The 19,299-nt window shown below is 42.6% G+C and overlaps 1 protein-coding gene and 1 non-coding gene across 8 annotated transcripts in view; one reads left to right on the top strand and one right to left on the bottom strand.

Moving 5' to 3' along the window:
- The window catches only part of ARL15 (ADP ribosylation factor like GTPase 15), a 401,290-nt gene that overhangs the window by 350,390 nt on the left and 31,601 nt on the right, over positions 1-19,299 (bottom strand). For 5 of the 7 annotated variants that reach the window (XM_057743576.1, XM_057743612.1, XM_057743628.1 and 2 more), the window contains exon 2: positions 16,576-16,632. The exons of 1 other annotated variant lie outside the window; for it this stretch is intronic. In XM_057743576.1, the coding sequence (XP_057599559.1) occupies positions 16,576-16,632 (57 nt within the window). Of the gene's footprint in view, positions 1-1,955; positions 2,026-16,575; positions 16,633-19,299 lie in introns of those variants that run through there. One more of the 7 variants, XM_057743585.1, reaches the window with a different exon arrangement.
- Positions 8,217-8,289, top strand: TRNAA-CGC (transfer RNA alanine (anticodon CGC)). Its single transcript has one exon. It is a non-coding gene; the product is annotated as a tRNA-Ala (tRNA).

Raw genomic sequence — 19,299 nt, 5'->3', positions numbered from 1 at the left:
ATGTATTATTTCTAGCTAGCCCCATTTAAAACAAAAAAGGGTCTGAAGCCGCTTACAATAAAAGAGAAAACTGGGGTGTTGGGAAAAGAATGATTAGGAATTTTTAAAGAGGTATGCTCTAAGAGCATCTACCTTCTCTTGGAAGTCCTGGATCACAAACTGACCCTAAATCCAAACATAATCCCCACAATATCCGCAGAATAGTTCCAGAATACACAAACTCCCACGGCACTTGAACTCTGGCTTGGGTCAAAGTTCCCAAGGCAGCTCAAGATCCTCTGGAACAAAGGAAAGCCACTCAGATCACAAGTGAGATGGAGGGATGGGACTTGAGATGGAAAGCCCAGGTTCTCCCTAAGAGTCAGTGATTAAGCCAGAACTGCTGAGAAGCACCAAGACTGCAGGCCCAAAGTACCCACCCAGGGCCCCTGTGGGCCACAATGAGGTGGGTAGAGGGTGGCATGGTGGTAGAATGGGAAAGCCATGATGCCACAGGTAGCTGTCATGGACTCTGCAGGGCACACATCTTTTGAGACATAAAGAACCGTACAGACCAGTCCAAAGGATAATGGCAATACTGTATTCAGTCCAGGCAGCTACTTCAATGCTCAATTTCCAGTGGAGACACAGTCCCTCACTCCTGCCAAGCTCTTCTCTCAGCTGTGAGTTCAGGACAGAGTGGCCTACAAGTGATGGGACAATCACGTAGAGGGAGCCTACCAGAGTGCACCTGGGCTCGTTCAGAGCCAACCCGGTACCCATCAGGAATCTAAACAAGGAGCAGAAAGCCTGCTGTGACCCAGGGGGTACTCACACATCTGAACAGACAGGACCACACTCCCCCACCCTACCCCCAGCACACACACGCACACACACACTTAACCTTGGGGTTGGCTGCTGTCAAACAGCTCTGTTATCAGTCCCTGATGATTCATGCCAGAAGCATAGACGTGTAAGTAAACGAAAAAACTACTGATTATCCTAAATCATTTCTTTCCAGGATTAAAAATGTGATTTTGCAGCAACTCAATATTTCTGTTGATTCACTTACCCTACACATCTCCTCCTTCCCAATACTGATATTAGTTGAAATTCTCTGAAATGGACTGCAAGGGAAATCTAAACATAGGTTAGAGGTGAGTGAGAGGACAAAAACAGCCCAGGATCTGAACAGGCTTTCACAGTTAAGAGATTATACATAGCCGGACATTCAAAAATCAACTGTATCTTATATACTTCAAGGGAGGTAAATGACTACAATAAATCTTCTGTATCTCAGAGAAAAAAACAAACATACAGAATGACCGAGCAATCTGCTCCCTGACAAATAGAACAATCAGTAGTGTATAACATTATAATACGTCTTACAACATCATAACATAATTACAACATTGCTTTTAGTTAGCAAAAGGCTTTCTCACTCCAGGCCAGCAACCAGACTATAAGGCAGATACCAAGCATTAACCCCTCCAAAAAAAAAAAAATATCACAGAAAAGTCTGTCTACCAAGAACACCCTTAGAATTTCCACCTCGACAGGTACAAGTGACGCGGTTACTAGAGACACACACAAATGTGGCAAGTACTAGGATTCATTCTGCAATCTGAAATCATTTCCCCAAATGAACCAACATGTGTTAGCTTTCAGGTTGGACACAAACCTTTGCTCAGGGCCTGGAGGGGAGGAAAGGCCTAACATGCTCTCTCAGCTATCCCACCGCGAGACCCCTGGTGGGCCATCCTCAGTGTCGCCCCATCTGAACGTGCACCCTGTGCTCGGCACTCTCCTTCCTACACTCTTCCCACCCCCACCAGAGCTGCCCTGAGTTCCATGACAAACCATGTTTCTCCACACAGAAAGGGAAGAACAGCAAGTGTGGGTCCTCCAACCCCAATCCCCATGGTCCCATCCGTATCTCAGGATCGCTGGTGCTCTCACGACGCGCGCGGCTTTACCTCCATGGTCATAACTTCACAGAGACCAAGCCGCCACGCCCTCTTTGACAGCAGATTCATCACGATGAATTCCAGAACTCCAGACTGTTTTCTTTCGAGACGCCTGAAGGTACTATCTGCTGCTTCTGAATCTAGTGTCTCACCTTCGGTAGCCCAGGAACGAATTAAAGACTCCAACAAGTCTCAAAGCAGACACAAACACAAAAAGAACACAGGGCTCTGGTTAAGCGGACTTACTACTTAACAAAGAAATAAAAATCCTCCTCTGATTCCAACCCATTGTTGAGAAAACTCTTCATAAAATGCACAGAATATGCTCCCTGTGTGAGAGGGGCAGGGTGCTCTAAACAGGATGACACTCAGGTCGACAGCAAACCTGAGACTCTGACAATGACTCGAGGGTCACCCTTCCGGACACAGAATCACAGAGCCGGACGGCACGTTCGGATGCCATGGTCAAACCCCTTGTTTTACAAATGGGGATGCCAAGCTCAGGAGCGGTGAAGACATGTGCCCCCAATCAAATAATCAACACTTTTCCCTGTAGTCCCAAATCTGAGTCATCAATTAATGATACCCTCCAATTCTCCCCAATCACCCAAGCTCGGTACTTAGAGTGCAGCCTAGTTGGTGAGTAAACCATGGGCTTCTCTGCATAGGCCTTAGCAGTATGAGCCGAAGAAAGAAGCCTCCCCTGCTTCTGACACACCTCCTGGTGGGCGACAGGCCATAGGAAGCAACACCTGCTCTCATGTGCTGGGAAAGAGGAGCTGCAGAGGGAACGCGGTGTTTCCCAGGTCAGAACGCAACTCAGCACAACTTCCCTACGGATCCAACAGGAGTGTGTCGGGGTGTCACTGGGTCATTAACACCACAGCAACGCCAGCCACATCCATCCTGTGGGAGAATGCCTGGACCGTGACATCCTGTGGAGGTAACACTTTCTTCCTCCTCAACCACACCCACTAACAGACCTCACTGTTACTTTAAAATGCCTGGTGTTCATGGTTTACAGTCCAGCTGGACCACCTGAATTCACAAGGTGGATCTGATAAGATGTCCCACCATGTTCACTAACCCAGAAGGTCCTTCCAGAATAATCAGTTGTATGGCTGTTAGCATAACTGACACCATCGAGGGCCCATACAGTTCCTCCTGCCCTTCCACGGACCCTACCTAGGACTGTATCATGTGGTAAATCACTTCTCTGTTGTCAAGGGCTTTGTAGGTAATGGATACTATTTAATAACTGTTAGGACAAGGTGGTCTCTATGCTATGATAGTCCCCAATGATGAAGACCTTCACTGACCTACTCTCAGCACCCACAATTAGCTACCCATTCATACACCCTGACTTAGGCATGTACTTCCGGTTTCCAATCATGTACTCCCACACCCTGGGTTAACTATAAAATTGTCCCAGTGGCCCCTCGGCGGTGCACAGTGCAGCTGCGAATGCCTCCGATCGCTGTCCCCAATCCAGATCCCATCCTGTGAGTAAGTCACCCTCTAAGAAACTGATCCATTGATTATATGGAGCTGCCTGCCGAGTTTTTCGGCCTCAACCTACCTTCTCAGTGCAGTGGACACGTTTCGTTCCCTCCATCCTCCAACATCAGCAGATCCCTCAAAGGGTCAGGATGCTGTCTTACCTCTAGGGTCTAGCACTTTAACTGACATACAGCCAATACTCAATTAGATATTTGTCAAACTGAACTGGTCCTATGTTGTGTATGAAAATATTGAGACTAAATACGCAAAAAAAATCCAGAGAACTTCAGTAGTCTGTTTTAATTTATTACATTTGTAATCATACAGCATATGCACTGAAAACATCCTTAGAGAATATCTAGTCCAGTTCTCTCTTATGCAGCAGAAAACTGAGGCTCAGGACAGGTACGTGAATCTCCCTGTTACACAGGTTACAAAGCCAGACCTTTCTCGCCCCTGCCCCTCCCCCATTACCACCACCTCTTTTGGGGGGTGATGGGAAGAGTCACTTGCTCTTATCATCTAGGAATGAACAAGCAAAAATTCCAATAAGATTCTAGTTAATTGGGTTCCCATAAAATTGAGGTTTCACATTAACGTGTCCCAGAGGATAATGTGCTATGTTTAAACTAACAATGTGATAAATTAATAGTTAACATGCTATGTTTATCTACGATAATGCGTGTTTTCAATACAAGGTCTTCCCTGAAAGTCATTAAGTCACTCGAAGAATATGTACTCTGAGATGAACGCTTATGTGCATGTTAAGGGCTGTTGCTTTCCAGGATCTGCTATCTCAATCTCTCTTATTTAAGAAATCTATTTTCCCAACAAACTTTTCTGTACATAAAACATCCATCTCCCACACACAAGCCTAAATTTAAATGGACATTCCTGACTCTCTCCAACAATATCTTTTTTTCCTAAGATTTAAGCCACCATCTAAGCTTCTGGTTTCAGTGCTGCTTTACAAATGAGGCTAGACTCCCAAGAAGCAGAATTAAAGGTGATTTTTAGTGAGACTCATTCAAACCCATCATTTTCATAAGAGAAAACAGGGACAAGATTATCAAGTATTTTGCCCAACATTATTCAAGAAATCAGCAGGGACTAAATCAGAACCTGCCTTTGTAATCCACAAACTTGCCTGCCTTTATGGCACTGATTTTTAGACTCTCAAAGGACTAGCACTGAAAAACTGTCTCTTCCCTAAAACCTGATCAAACCCTAGTAATCTATTTTCATTCCTTCATTAATAACCATATTCCTATTTCATATCCCATGTCTAGACTGCTGGATTTTGTTCTTTTTTCCTAAGATGGCAAACAGTTATTTTCTCTGATCTCTAAAAAGCAAAATAATGGTAAAGTATACTGATCCTTCCCTCCTGCCAGCAAAGCTGAGAGCCCTTTCTTGCGCTCTTCCTGTGAGCGCATTAAAAGGAACATTTTTAAGTTCCAAATCTGTTAAAAGTTTTATCAAAGTTCTACATTAGCTCACTTTTTCCCACACACACACAAAATTCAGTTTGCAATCCTTTCAAATAAAAAGGAAATTAGATGATGAAATTCAGTGACATGAACAGGCACTTTAATTCCTCTTGCCCAGCACCAGCAACAGAAAGTAGCGTATGTTCCACTGGAACATAACAGACATAAAGGGAGCCACTGGGCAGCAGAACTTCTGGCTTATCTTTTCATCTGGGTTGAATTCATGCGATGGGGTGGGAAAACAGGATAACAATATAGGAAATTTTCCACACTGCTGCCTACAATTGTTGAGGAAATGTTGAGACAGAGATTACAGGGCCAATGGCATAGCACTGCCGTGGGGGTTTTTTGGTTGTTTTTTTAACATCAATCATAGGCTAAGTTAATTATGCATTTATAAAAAATAAAAGTACAAGACAATTCTAATATTAACGGTGTTGTGATAACCCAACTATAATTAATAACTTGCATTTTGCGCCTGTACCAGATAAAGCTGAAGAATGGTAGGTGAAATGTCCCAGTTAACCTATCATTGTCACTGTTAACAAGTAAAACAAGATTAGAGAGCATTCAAATATAACAAAGCAAATTTTGTTTAAAAATTTTCCTACCCTCACAGCAATGACAGAAAAAAAGGAACCGCAATTTGTAAAAGATAAAGACTGAAGGGAAAAGCTAGTATTTTAATCATGGAGTATAAAATAGTAAGATGAATGTATGCTTCCTAGCCCGTTGTCCAGAACCCTACGGGCCCCACAGAGAAAGAAAACAGGAAGGTGGACCAAGGCACGTAATGGACCAGTGGGGCAAAGGGTAAAACGGCAACCCTCTATATTTGGAAGACTTCCAAAATTACATGCATCCAACCAATCATCTGACAAATAATTATTAAATGCTTACTCTGGGTCAGACCCAGAGTTCTGAGAATTGTTCTGAGCAACAGGGATAGAACAGTGAACCAAAGAGACAGAGGCTCTAACCCTTACAGATCTCCAATTCTAACACTGCCTTTAGGCTCTAAGAATGTACTTCCAACATGGCACCTCCAACTCACACATCTAAAGCCAAGGTCATCTTCTTTGCTCCCCAAATGTTCCTTCTGTGTGTTTCCTGTATCAGTAAAGGTATCACCAGCCACTCAGTATCTCCTGGCCACTAATTATCAAGTCATGTTTAAACTCCAACTTATTGTAATTATCCACATTTATAAATAAAACTGTCAACCTCTTATATGGATAAAAAGCTCTCTAAATATCAGAGATTTGCAAAACATTATGCATTTTTTCTAAACAAAACAAAGTCCTCTTAACTCTTACATCATTTTGTTTTCATCCTTTTCTTCTCTAACAACATATCTTTTTCATGTCCCTGCTCTTAAGGTATTTTTATGCTTGAAAATCTTTTACTAATCACTCTTGTCATGCGTCGCTAGAGACGACCTATGTAATTGACATCTTAAATTTTAAAATGACCATAGGTTTTAGTATTTTTTTGAAGATTTTATTATTTACTTATTTTTGGCTGCATTGGGTCTTCGTTGCTGCACATGGTCTTTCTCTAGTTGTGGTGAGTGGGGGCTACCCTTCGTTGCAGTGCACGGGTTTCTCATTGAGGTGGCTTCTCTTGTTGTGGAGCATGGGCTCTAGGTGCGTGGGCTTCAGTAGTTGTAGCTCGCAGACTCTAGGGCACAGACTCAGTAGTTGCGGTGCACGGGCTTAGTTGTTCTGCGGCATGCGGGATCTTCCTGGCCCAGGGGTCGAACCCATGTCCCCTGCATTGGCAGGCAGATTCTTAACCACTGCGCCACCTAGAAAGCCCCTGACCATAGATTTTAAATGTTTAAAAATGTTTTCTTACGGATTGAGTTCATAAAATTATTATTGGTCCACAATTGATCAAAACAAATATGTAATAAGTGTTGATAAATCCATTGCAATATGAAAAGTAAAAATTTTTGGAAATTATCTTTTAATGAGATGGATAGGCTATATACATGTTTTACAGAATATAGAGGATTACTACCTATCACTAGAATGAGAAATGTGGTTCAATACCAATTCTATTTCTATTTTTCATATTTTTGTACATATACATAAGCCCTGAGAAGCTTGTTCTTATACGTAAGTAGATGGGAATAGAAGATGTGCTATAGTGATATGACTTGATTCTTTCAACGTCCTCCTAATTGTACGACAAAAATCACATTGTGACTTATCAGTGTTATTTTTAGTGACCACCTGACAATTCGAGTGTACTTGCCTTCAATTTTGTTGAAAGCAAAGAACTGAAAATGACTTAACTGATCATATTAGAGTTATTCACTTTCTCAACACCACCACCATATTTTGAATTTTTCCTTTGTTTTGTGCCCTGGAGGTTTTTACACCTGAGGCCAATGCGCCATGAAAAGACTCAGAAGTGAGAGCAGTGACTTCTCTCTTAGCTGGAAGTAAGGTAGTTGTGAAAGGGGAGGTAACAGAAGAAATTATACAGATGGACAATGATTTCCTTAACAATCACCTCAATGCCAATATACCTCTTAGAATGTCTTTGTGTGTCCCAGGGACAGGTATCACCAATTCCAACCCACCGACTGGAGCTCTGTTCATTCATTCGTTTACCCTACAAATATTCTCTGAGCACCTGCAACATGTCAGGCACTTATCTAGGTACTGGAGGTACAACCACGAATGAAACAAGTGAGACTCCCTGCCTTCATGGACCTTCCAAGTCAGAGTACACAATCTGTGAGATGTGTGACTCGTGCTATAGCCAGAGCTGCCTGAGCCTCCTGGAGTCTGGGCAAAGCTCTCTGTTCTCCCCAGCCCAATGAGCCATATACCCACTCAGTCAATGCACAGTTACTGAGCACCTACTACATGCCAGAGCCCTAGCTAAACTCAAACGAATACAGAGCACACAGACTGATTCTCCAATATGCAATACGCATAAAGCCTCTCATTCAGATTCATTTTGTATAACATTTTAAGTCAATGTTTAAAAAAATTTGAGTTTCACAGAGCAAAGACCAAATGATCACCAGGGTCAATTACATTCTCCTCTATATACATAATACGCATGGTAATCTATTGGCTCTGCTTAAAATCTAAAACACAGTTGTGTTCCCCAGTTATGGATGTGAGCAAACCATATTCTTGATAGTCATGCATTCTAAAATAATTTTTAATCGTTGACAAAAACAAGTTATTTTCCTGATCAAGAGAAAAGTACTGGTCCTAAGGACTAAACACTAAACATTTATCAAGAAAAAGTTAGGACTTCCCTGGTGGTCCAGCGGTTAAGACTCCGTGCTCGCAACGCAGGGGGCCCAGGTTCGATCCCTGGTCAGGGAACTAGATCCAGCATGTCGCAATTAAGATGCTGCATGCTGCAACTAAAGATCCCGTGTGCTGCAACTAAAGATCTGGTGCAGCCAAATAAATAAATAGTAAAAAAAAAAAAAAAAAAAAGATGAAGGATAAAAATGTAAAAAACTTTTAAAAAAGAAAGAAAACAAAGTCAACCATATGTGAAAAGAGACAACATAAAAATACACATCTCCTAGGGTGGAAATTTCCATCAACCAGACACACTCTTGTTAGGGACCACCATGTCATTTATATTGGGAAACAGTAAACATTTTAAGTCCCTAAGTTAAATGATTCTAAATGTTTATCAAGAACAGAACCCCCACTTAACCACACAGCTACAACTGATAATAACCAAAAGATGCTTTTCAAAAGGGCTTTGTAAAGAATGAGCCTCATGTAACTTGTCAATTTTCTACTGCCTCTTTTTTGTTTTGCCTTTTAAAATCAGGATATCGACAGTCAAGAAATGAGATATGTTATATTTCATATATAAAACTGAGTTAATAGAGAATACATCATTAGAATTTCTTGTCCGCTCGTGATAACAGACGTGCAGTTACAGCCACTACTTCATACCATTAAGCCTTGCAAGTGAAGGCCGCTCGCAGGGCGAGCGAGGAGGGGCATCTACAGCAGACAGAGTACAACCTGAAAGCTGAACTCTTAACTCGGCCTCAACCGCACAACAAGAGAACAACCTGGGATGGAATATACTGTTTATTAACACTGTAACCCAAATGAAGGAAAACGCTCTCTAAGGGTCTATCTAGATCAAAATATCCCAAGTCAAAAAAACCCTTTTTTTTCCTGAAACTTTAGCAAGCCATACTGAATTTAGATCGTCCTTTGCCTCACTTCAAAATACGCTACAAAGTTAGAATGAAAAGATATAGATTATGTCAAAAGTGCATAAAGGATACTATAGCCTCTAAATAGGGGAGAGTCTGTGAATTCTGGGTAAAGCCAGAAAATATTAGCCCCAGATTTAAGTTAACTATGAACTTTAAAAAACATATCACCAATGACAAGATAAACTGGCATCATGTACCCCTGATAAGATGCACTGAGGATATGAAATCACCGCCCCCAATATTCCCACCAAAAAGGTTTAATATGAGTCTAAGCAGGATGGAACAGTTACACAGATCTAAACTGAAAGACATTCTGCAAAATAACTGGCCTGGCCCTTTCAAAAATGTCATTGAATAAAAGAGAAGGAAGGAAGGAAGGAAGGAGAGAGGGAGTGAGGAAGAGAGAAAATATTGAGAAACTATTCTAGATTAAACAAATTCATATTGAACATCTACTGCCTGGAGGGCAGTACATGTGATGGCTAAGGGCTTAGAATTCAACATAAATCCACTCAAATTCTGGCTCCAAATCCCGTCTCCACCATGTGGAAAAGACAGTTAAGCACACTACGCCCGGTTGTCTCTCTACAAAAGGTGGATAATAATAGTGCCTTCTTCCAAGATTGCAGAGTTAAATGAATTCACCTATAAAGGCCTTATTGATAAGCGCACTTAGTGCTCAGTAAGTGTCAGTGGTGTTAATGATGACGTTGGTGGTAAAGAGCCATCAGATGCTGAGGATGAAAGGAGAAACAGAACGACATGGTCACCACCCTCGCTGAGCTCCCAGTTAGAGCAATATTAACAGGAAAGTCCAAGACTGTGCAATACAGGTACTTTGGCTGGTGAAAGACTCTAGAGTGCAAAGAAAGGGAACACCTAGAAAGAGCATTTAATCCAGATACTGGAGGTCATGGAGGGCTTCCCAGAAGAGGTGACAGCTCATTATTCCAGGATGAGAGGACAGCACGTACAAAGCGCTGGAAGTAAAAAAGAGAACAGACCAAGAGCTGAAAATAGATGAGTATTCCTGGAATATACAATGCTGGAGGTGGAAGAGGAGGCAGAGAGAGAAGGCAGGGTCAACTCACACAGGGTACATTATAAACTCTGTTAAGGATTCTGGGCCTTAAGAGCAATGGGAGGCTACTGAGAAGTTTACAGCATGAGCAGATCTGCATTTCACAGATATGCTGATTTCAGAAGAGAGAAGTGGTTTGAGAAGGGGCAGGACTGGAAAGGGACAACCACCTAGGAGGAGGTTGTTAGGTTTTCCCAGGCAAAAAAATGGTGGTGCTAGAACCTGGGTAAGAGCAGCAAAGAGGAGAGGTGCCTAGGATGGAAGAGGTCCAAACCTGGGGGCCGATAGATGATGAGGCAGGGAAGAGCTGAGGACTGAGTCCAGTGCCTGGCATGGCTGCTGGATGGGCTGTTGTGCCAGTCACCGAGAAAGGAAGCACGGGCCATGGGCAGGTTTGGGGTGGAAAGAGGCTGGGGTGGGTCTGGGTGAGACTCAGGTGAAGGGCCACCCGAGTGGAGCCATGCTGGAGTCACAGGGTGTGCAGCAGACACATCTTGATGGTAAGAGGAAAGGATATATCCTACATTCCCCAGAATAAAACACCGAAGCCAAACAGATGTTATCGTGCTCTTACATGGGCTCCAATTTCAAAAGACGATTTAAGAAAAAAAAAAGGCATGGCAGTCCTGTCACTCTCACACATTTCATGGAGTGACTCTCTTACTGTATAAACAGAGAGTAGGATGGATATTTGTGGCTCTCAACAAGTTCATCCAACCTCAAACTTTAAATCCCCCTGCCAGGAAAGTCAGCAACGTGAGCCAGATATTCTTGCTCTACCTGTGTACATGACTTTATTAAAAAAGCAAGCAACCATAGACGCTCACATCCTAGATTATAAAGCATATAACCCTCCACGTACACCCTCCAAAATAAAACTATCAAAATACAAATGTACACGAACCACACACGTCTGTGGATAAAAGTACATATAATAATATTGATACTCATAAATAAAACACGAGGTTTCATCCTGGCCCATGAAACCTCAGTTATCCATCCAACCAGAAGCTGGACTTGTCACAAACACAAATCACTCTTGTTGAATGTGTTCATTTAGCCCATGCACCGGCAATGCTAATTCTCCCCTACACCTTCCTCAAGGCACTGCCCCGGCGGAGGCCGCAGCGTAGATCACCTGCCTTAGCCTGCTTCCTCAAGAGACAGCAAACTGTCCCCCAAAATCCATTCTTCGCTCCCTGTCAGGACGAGAACCCCCGGGGTCTCAGCTCCTTACCACAGCTCCCATTTCTAAGCCTCCTCCAAGGTGAAGCAGTCATGTGACTCAATTTCCGGGACTTGGGAGGGGAGGGGAAGTGTTGTGTAGAACTTCCAGGTCACGCCCATAAAGGGAACTAACTGCTTGGCCTCCATTTCCTCTTTCCCAAAAAACTAACAGATACAGGAGTGGTGAGCTGTCTTCAGCCTGCACAGGAGCAGAAAAATCCAGGCAATAGAAGAAAACGCTAGAAGGAGCCTGAGTCCCTAAAGGACTCAAGAAGCAAAGGGCTAGACTCCAAACGGAGTACCAGCTTAGAATCTCATATGAAATAGAAACTTACTCTGCTTACGCCACTGTCATTTTGATCTTTATTAAAACAGCCAAACCAATAACTTCATTCATTTCCGTTCCAATAAGGTCTACAATTATTCTGAACTTCTGCAGTTAAGGTGTGCCTCCCTTTGTCTTGGAGCTTTTCACTTCTTTATCAGGACTGAAGACATCTCAGCATCCCACACAATTTACAATAAATATTTAAGCTGGAATCTTCAAGGAGCACAAAAAACAGGGACGGTCAACACCACTCCTCTCCACATGGTCATGCATTACACCTGCTTTTTAGTTTGTTCCCAGAGCCCAGATGTGCAGAGCCCATATGGGGCGCTGCTGGTCTGACACATATTTAACCTTGGTGTTTTGCATGACAATAACATCCCAAACCAGCATGAGGACTTGCCTACCTTGATTTCCTTTCCCTCCAGGAATGATGACAGATTTTACTGAATCCTCTATACCTTCTTCTTTGGTCCTGTGGTAAGCAGAATGCTGCTTCCCTTCCCCTCCTCCACGAGATGTCCATGTCCTAACCCCAGACACCTATGACTATGTTACCTACATGGCAACACAAATGTGATTAAGGATCTTGTGATGGGAGGGTAGGCTGGATGATCCGGGTGTGCCCAATTTAATCACTAGGGTCCTTATAAAGAGAGAGACAGGAGAAGTAGATGTGTCAGAGAAGGAGATGTGATGACAGAAACAGAGAAGTGACCAGTGCAGAAGAAGCTGACGGGATGCCATTGCTGGAAGGGCACGTGAGCCAAGGAATGCAGGCAGCCCCCGGAGGAAAGGACCGGATCGCCCTCTACCTCCAGAAAGAGCACAGGCCTGCCAACATCTTGATTTTAGCCCAGCGAGACCCACTTCAGACTTCTGCCCTCCAGAACAATACGAGATTTTTTTTTTTTTTGGCTGCACTGCGCACCATGCAGGGTCTGTTTCCCGACCAGGGATCAAACCTGTGCCCCCTTCAGAGAAAGCACACAGTCTTAACCACTGGACCACCAGGGAAGTCTCAATTTATGTGGTTTTAAGCCACTCAATTTGTGGTAATCTGTCTCAGCAGCAAAAGGAAACGAATACAGTGTCCTTACATGTAGCACTATATGTTGTAAAATCTCAAAGTTGAGGACAGGATTTGTTCAGACTTAACGAGCTAGACTAAAATGAGTTTTAGTAACAAACAATATTACTAATAGTATTATCAGTAATCATATACAACTGCTGTGCCATTTATTCTAATAACAAAGGTAGCTCTCCCTGCCCCCTCCTCAAGAAAGGAAAAGTCACACAAGTTGAATACGAGCATTGTGACAGGTACGAGCAAATGTTATAGCTAGATAACAGGGTCATGACTACCCACTCCCGAATGCATCTCTACTCAGGATGCATCTAGATGCCATGCTCACAAACTCTATTACTGCCCTAAAGGATGAATGTTTTCTCTGCTAGTAAAACAGCATATGATACTTTCTGCAAAGTCAAGAGAAGAACGTAAAGAGTTTTTAAAGCTCTTATTACTAGAATCGCCAGCCATGCACACTATGTTACTGCTATTATTTAGTTCAAGTCTTATTCATCACTAGATTGAATTTTAGTTCACGCACGATTGGGTATGGAGAGGCAACCATCAGCCCGTGGGGTCCGTGTGTGTCAGACAGTGCCATCCCGGAGGGGGGCAAGATTAGCGGACCTGGCTTCTTTCATCTCGGCCTCCGAGCGTTCAGTTCTGACCGGAGGGGGACACCCTCCAACAAGGAAGGTGGCTAGACGCGGAAACGACCACTCCGGCCCTCCCTCTGCTTCTAGCCACCACCAGCTGGCCGTCCACCACGGTGCTTCCGGCTCTGGTAACAGTAACGCATACATCTGGGCGCAACTGCAGGTCCCTTTGCGGGCACTGACCCTGACCTTCCAAAGGGAAGTCCGAAGCTATGCCCTAGCATGCCCTCTAGCCAGAGTTCATCCACACCTGACTGCCAAAGGGTCATTTCAAGATCGCATTCTCAAGTATGACCTGTTGCCATTGCTCAAATGTCATAAAATCACAGACCCACAATTGTAACGTAAACTCTTGGCCTGGACTTACTTCCCTTTCTTCCTCCTGACCAGAACCCAGTGAATGTTGTTTAATACCCAAAATAGTCTAGATCCACATAACAGGGCTTCTTTTGTTTCAAAAACTAAATTACCTCTTTGTGAGGCATCACGATATCATATTCGAGAGAACACACACTCTGTCCTGTGCTACACGGCAAAGGAAAGAGAGTTATCTCCTCAGAGAAGATGCTGGGTCTAAAGACTTTTTTGTGTTTTGCTCTGTTTCAATTTTTCCTAGGGTTTGGGGGCCGTTATAATTCCATCACTGATAGTGAGCAAATTTTTCTACCCACGCCTCACGATCCCTGCCTAGAAAACTGAGGTAGGATTTGTTTTCTTCAGCTTCCTGACTTAAGGTACCCTAAACAAGCATCATTTCCTTTCAACATCTAGAGAAAGCTCTGTCCACTCCAAACGCTGGAGAGAAAAGCAGATGGTATACTAAGAATATCCTCTGTTGTCTCTGAGTAATGGTTCTTATTAAACTGTTTAATACTTAAGGTTCAGTACGCACTCACCTGTATACAACACGTTTACTCTTATACGTTGCAAGTTTTCAGCATGTCTGTCCTGTGTGCTGTATACACTGCATTTTGATCTTGGCTCGTTTCAGGTTACGGATCCCAAATATTTAAGAAGTATAGCTTTTCTCTCCTTAGTTTTTAAGTGCTTAATCAGCTGCTTTTGGGCAATGTTAGAGGCATATAGAAACAAAAGTCAGGACAACTACCTATCACCATGTCTTATCTCAGACACTCAACCATACTCTTTAGTTTCCTCCTCTACTTTGTTGGACTTCAAACTTAGCAATTCTTTTCAACAGGTGCTAATAAGTTTTTCGTATTTATGTTCTTTATTTACAATTCACAAGATTTTTCCCCCTCCCTGTTTTAGTCTGCTTGGGCTGCCATAACAAATTATCATAGAAGAGGTGGCTTAAAAAACAGACATTTCTCACAGTTCTAGAGTTAGAAGTCCGAGATCAGGGTGTCAGCACAGTCAGGTTCTGGTAAGAGCTCTTCCCCTGGCTATGGAAGGCTGCCTTCCTGACTCGCAGCACAGAGAGAGCAAAGTCTCTGATGCCTCTTCTAAGGGCTAATCCCATCACAAGGACCCCACCCCCTCATGATGGTACCTAAACCTAATCACCTCCCAAAGGCCCCACCTCCAAACACCATCGAACTGAGGCAACACTGAAAACAGTGCTCATGCTAACGTAACTGAGCAGATCGTTACTGAGCATTTACCACGTGCCAGATGCCGTGCGCAGTATGTGGAAGATACAGGACAAGCACAGCTCGGCAATCTGTGGTCATATCCTTTACTCAGAGCTCTTGCTTCATTCATTCTAAACAATCTCCTTAAACTTCTTGTGCACACGTATTCATGCTCCTCTGTGCAAGGAGGATGCGAAACACAGTCACCGTAAGTCTCTTTACGCCCTTCCACAGAAAATAATTTGGTCTCCAAAAGTAAACATCACTCCATTTCCTGTTCACTCTCAGAATCCCCTCCCTAAGCTTCAAAGGGAAAAAAGTTAAGATATTTTGCTACTGAGTCTTTGCATTAGAAGAGTCCTTTAACGGTCATCTACATAGACATACCGCTGTATTTCTGATTTACAAAATGGGCTGGCTCACGGCACTGAAGTCAACTGACGGACTCCGGTTAAAAAAAAAAAATCCAAAGCACATTAACATTTTCTACAATTTTGTGTTGTAAAATATATCATACACACAAAAAAGTATATGAAGTAGATATGTTGTCTAAACAATAACTATAAAGCCAACACCATGTGCCCACCATTCAAGTTAAGAAGCAGAATATTACTAAAACTTTTAAAGCCTTTTCCTTCCTTCCACTCTCCTACAGCAGAATGTCTCAACTTCAGCATTGCTGACATGTGGGGCCAGATGACTACAAAGTGCTTACCCAGTGTACTGTTGGACGTTTAGCAACACCCCTGGCCTCTGCCCAGCAGATGCCACCACCACCCTCAGCAGAAGCAACCGAAAGCATCTCCAGATATTGCCACATAGCCCCCAGAGGGCAAAATCACCCCCTATGAAGAACTGCTGCCCTAGAAGGAACACCTGAATTTTTGCTTTTCTTTATAGCTGACCTATCTACATATGTAACCTTAAAATAATGTATTGCTTCGTTTTGCTGTTTTCAACCTTTGTAGGAATCAAATCATACTGCATGTATTTTCCTGTGGCGTGTTTTTTTAAGTCAACATTATATTTGTAAAATGTAACCACTATATTATATAGCTGTAGTTCATATATATTATTTTTAGTTTACAATGTTTGGGGCTGTATGATATCCTAGGAAATTAATTAAAATGCCACAATTTATTAATCCAATCTATTACTGATGCACATTTGCATTATTTCTAATATTTTCCTTTTATGAATAGTTTTGCTGGAACTTTCCCTGCATAGGTCGTCTTATGATTACACAACAATTTCTCTGAAGTACACACACCTAAGGAGTAGATTTGCTCAGGTCAGAGCATATTCTGGCAGTCAACTTTATTACTTTCCAGAGTGGTTGTATAAATCTACACTCCCCCCAGCAGTGGAGAACAATTTCCATAGCTCCACACTCTCTCCAGTAGTCAGTTCTCCATTCATATTTTCATGACATTTGGTGCAAAAATATGCATTGCTTACCGTGTAAATGCCAATTCTAGAGACAGCAAATGAGATCTGGATACATTCAGACATTCTCTACAAGATTAAAATAAAAGATTATAACTAAATGTTTGTCCCATCGAACTGACTTCTCTCATCTTGTCTTGCTTCTCTCTCTAAAGAGAATCTGCTGTCTTTGACACCAGCTTTAGGAGCAAGTGGCTGAATTTTTTTCCTTCTCTCTGCTTTTTCGAGGCCAGCTCAAATAAAACAGAGATAATAAAGTGTGTGGCATAGTGCTTTATCATGGGACTACAAAGCAGATACTTCAATCCCTAACTCAATAGCATAATTTAAGGAATGTGATTTATTGTATTGGTTTGATTTCATTTCTTTAAATCCTGGTCTAAGATCTAATTTTCAGTGATTAATTCTTTGACTTCTAGAAGTAGTTTTATAAGCACTTATTTTTTTTTAGTTCAATTCTTATCAGATCATAAATGTCTACAATGCTTATAGAAAAATAACCTCTGTTTAAAAAAAAAAAAAGAAAATGAAAAGCTCGTGGTTATATACTAAAAGTTTTGAATGGGCTGAATTGAGAGAGAAGACTGAGGTCCTTTGTCTCAGAATATCAAGGACAGATATTACTCAATTTAGAGTTCACCACTTCTCAATCCCAAGTCAAGCTCAGACTCCTGAGACTCATGTCCACTCACGACACATGCATGCCAAACACGAGTACTGAGTTACTGCCTTTTCTTTAACTGGTGGGATATTTTTAGCGCATTAAATTGGTATGTAGTCAAAACAACTCCAACTTTATACAGTCCAACATTGTTACCGTGGTTTATTGTTGGCTGGCAGAAGCTTCTCCGTGACATTCACAACGCCCCAAATCTGGCAACCGTGGCTGCACCCGCTGCGCCCATGCAGCAGAGACGCAAGACCTCGGATTCCCACGGTTGCCAAAAGGCTTCCAAAGAGGTGTTCCTTCTCAAGGCCAAAAAGTCCTATCAGACCGACTCTGCAAGATGATTCCGCCTCTTCAGGTATCCAAAAGAAACTAAGTCCGTACAATTAAAGGAATTGGTACGGAAAATACTGAAAGCCAAGGCTATATTGCATGGATATTCAAAAGTAACATGACAGCAGTGGAAAAGCCAAACTCATGAGAGCATCTGCTGTGTGAAGTTCTTAAACTCTAAACTTTCAAAAAGTTCCAAACATTCACAGGTGCTATTGTTAAAATGAATGGCTGATGATTTAACATTGGGGATTATTTCTATTATTAAGGCATCATGACCATCCCGGCACTATTCGGTTTATTCTGAATAAAACACACTACCGGAGACACCCCGGACAAGGGCAGCGGCCTCCTCAGAGCGGAACGACAGCATACTCATCACCCTGCCCGACGTGTACTCCCCCTTCCACCTCTGGAAATTACCCTGATTTTTACTTTTGTACAAAAATGAACTGTTTAACAACTCTCCCAGGAAGTTGGAAAGGTTATTTTCCCCAAGTGAAAGATACACGTAACTATCTTATTTTATGTCACCTGGAAGCCCACCATCCTTGGAGCTGTGGACTGTCGTGTGACCAAGCTCTCTGGAATGGGATGTGTAAGTGCAGGATGCGTAGCGTGGACTGCCTCTAAGAGGGCCCCTTTTTCTCTTCTGTCTCTCCTACTTCTGTGGACTGTCGTGTGACCAAGCTCTCTGTAATGGGATGTAGAAGTGCAGGATGCGTAGCGTGGACTGCCTCTAAGAGGGCCCCTTTTTCTCTTCTGTCTCTCCTACTTCTTTTTCTGCAGCTGAGACTCCTAGCGCCAGCAGGGACCTTGGACTGGGAGAAGCCCAGAGAACGGCGGACATGGGAAGCAGAGCCAAGGATGTGCAAGCCGGGAGGCTCAAAGGACAGTGGAGCTGCCATACCTGCCTCCTCCAGACTGTGCACGTGAAACAGGAATAAACCTCGAACTTGTCCGAAGACTGTTCTGTGTCTCTCTCAACCAGCTAATCCTCACTGGTACAGAGAAATAGTTTCAACAAGCAGGAATCCCTGGTGCCTTAAAAGAAAGACCCCAGCCTTTATCATTAGAGCTCTTTTTAAGAGCTTGATCTTTTAAAGGGGGAGACATATTTATTCTCCAGTTACTAAAAACCTGCTTTCCAATCCTTCTTCCTTGCACACTCACAAAGCGTGTAAGTATTGTTACTGGGATTGCTAAAATTGTTACCCTTGAAAACCCTCAACTTATTTTCTGCAGTTTTTTTTTTTCTGACTAGCCTTATTTCCTCCTTTTCTCTAACCTCTAATCCTTACAGATACTGCCTCATCCCTGAACATCTGACCTCAGAACAAGCAGCACGTCTATTGCTCAAACTCCAAATTCATTCTAACAGTAATGTTCTTGGGAACGGCCTTCTTCACTCTAATTAGAGGGAGTCGAATAAAAAGAGATATTTAAAAGCATAACCAGACTCCTTGGGTCATGCTATAGAAAATGGTTATAAATTTTAAATGATCAGCTCATCTTCTTTCCCTATGTAGATGCTCTATCGGCAAGAACTCATTTTATTTTAACTGTAAACCCATGGGACAGAACGCATAGCTTGGAATGAAAGATGGGTAATCATCTCCAAGGAAAGGATGGATCTCTACCCTCGATAAACTCTGACCCAGCAGCCTCTATATCAGCATTCACAAATCTCCATCTAGACTTGCCTGAGGAAGAACTAAAGAATATTATTTCAAAAG

The sequence above is a fragment of the Hippopotamus amphibius genome, chromosome 1 (assembly GCF_030028045.1).
Source record: "Hippopotamus amphibius kiboko isolate mHipAmp2 chromosome 1, mHipAmp2.hap2, whole genome shotgun sequence".
NCBI classification, from domain to species: domain Eukaryota; kingdom Metazoa; phylum Chordata; class Mammalia; order Artiodactyla; family Hippopotamidae; genus Hippopotamus; species Hippopotamus amphibius.
Note: the sequence above shows the minus strand (reverse complement) of the source record. Positions and strands in the feature narration are given on the sequence as shown.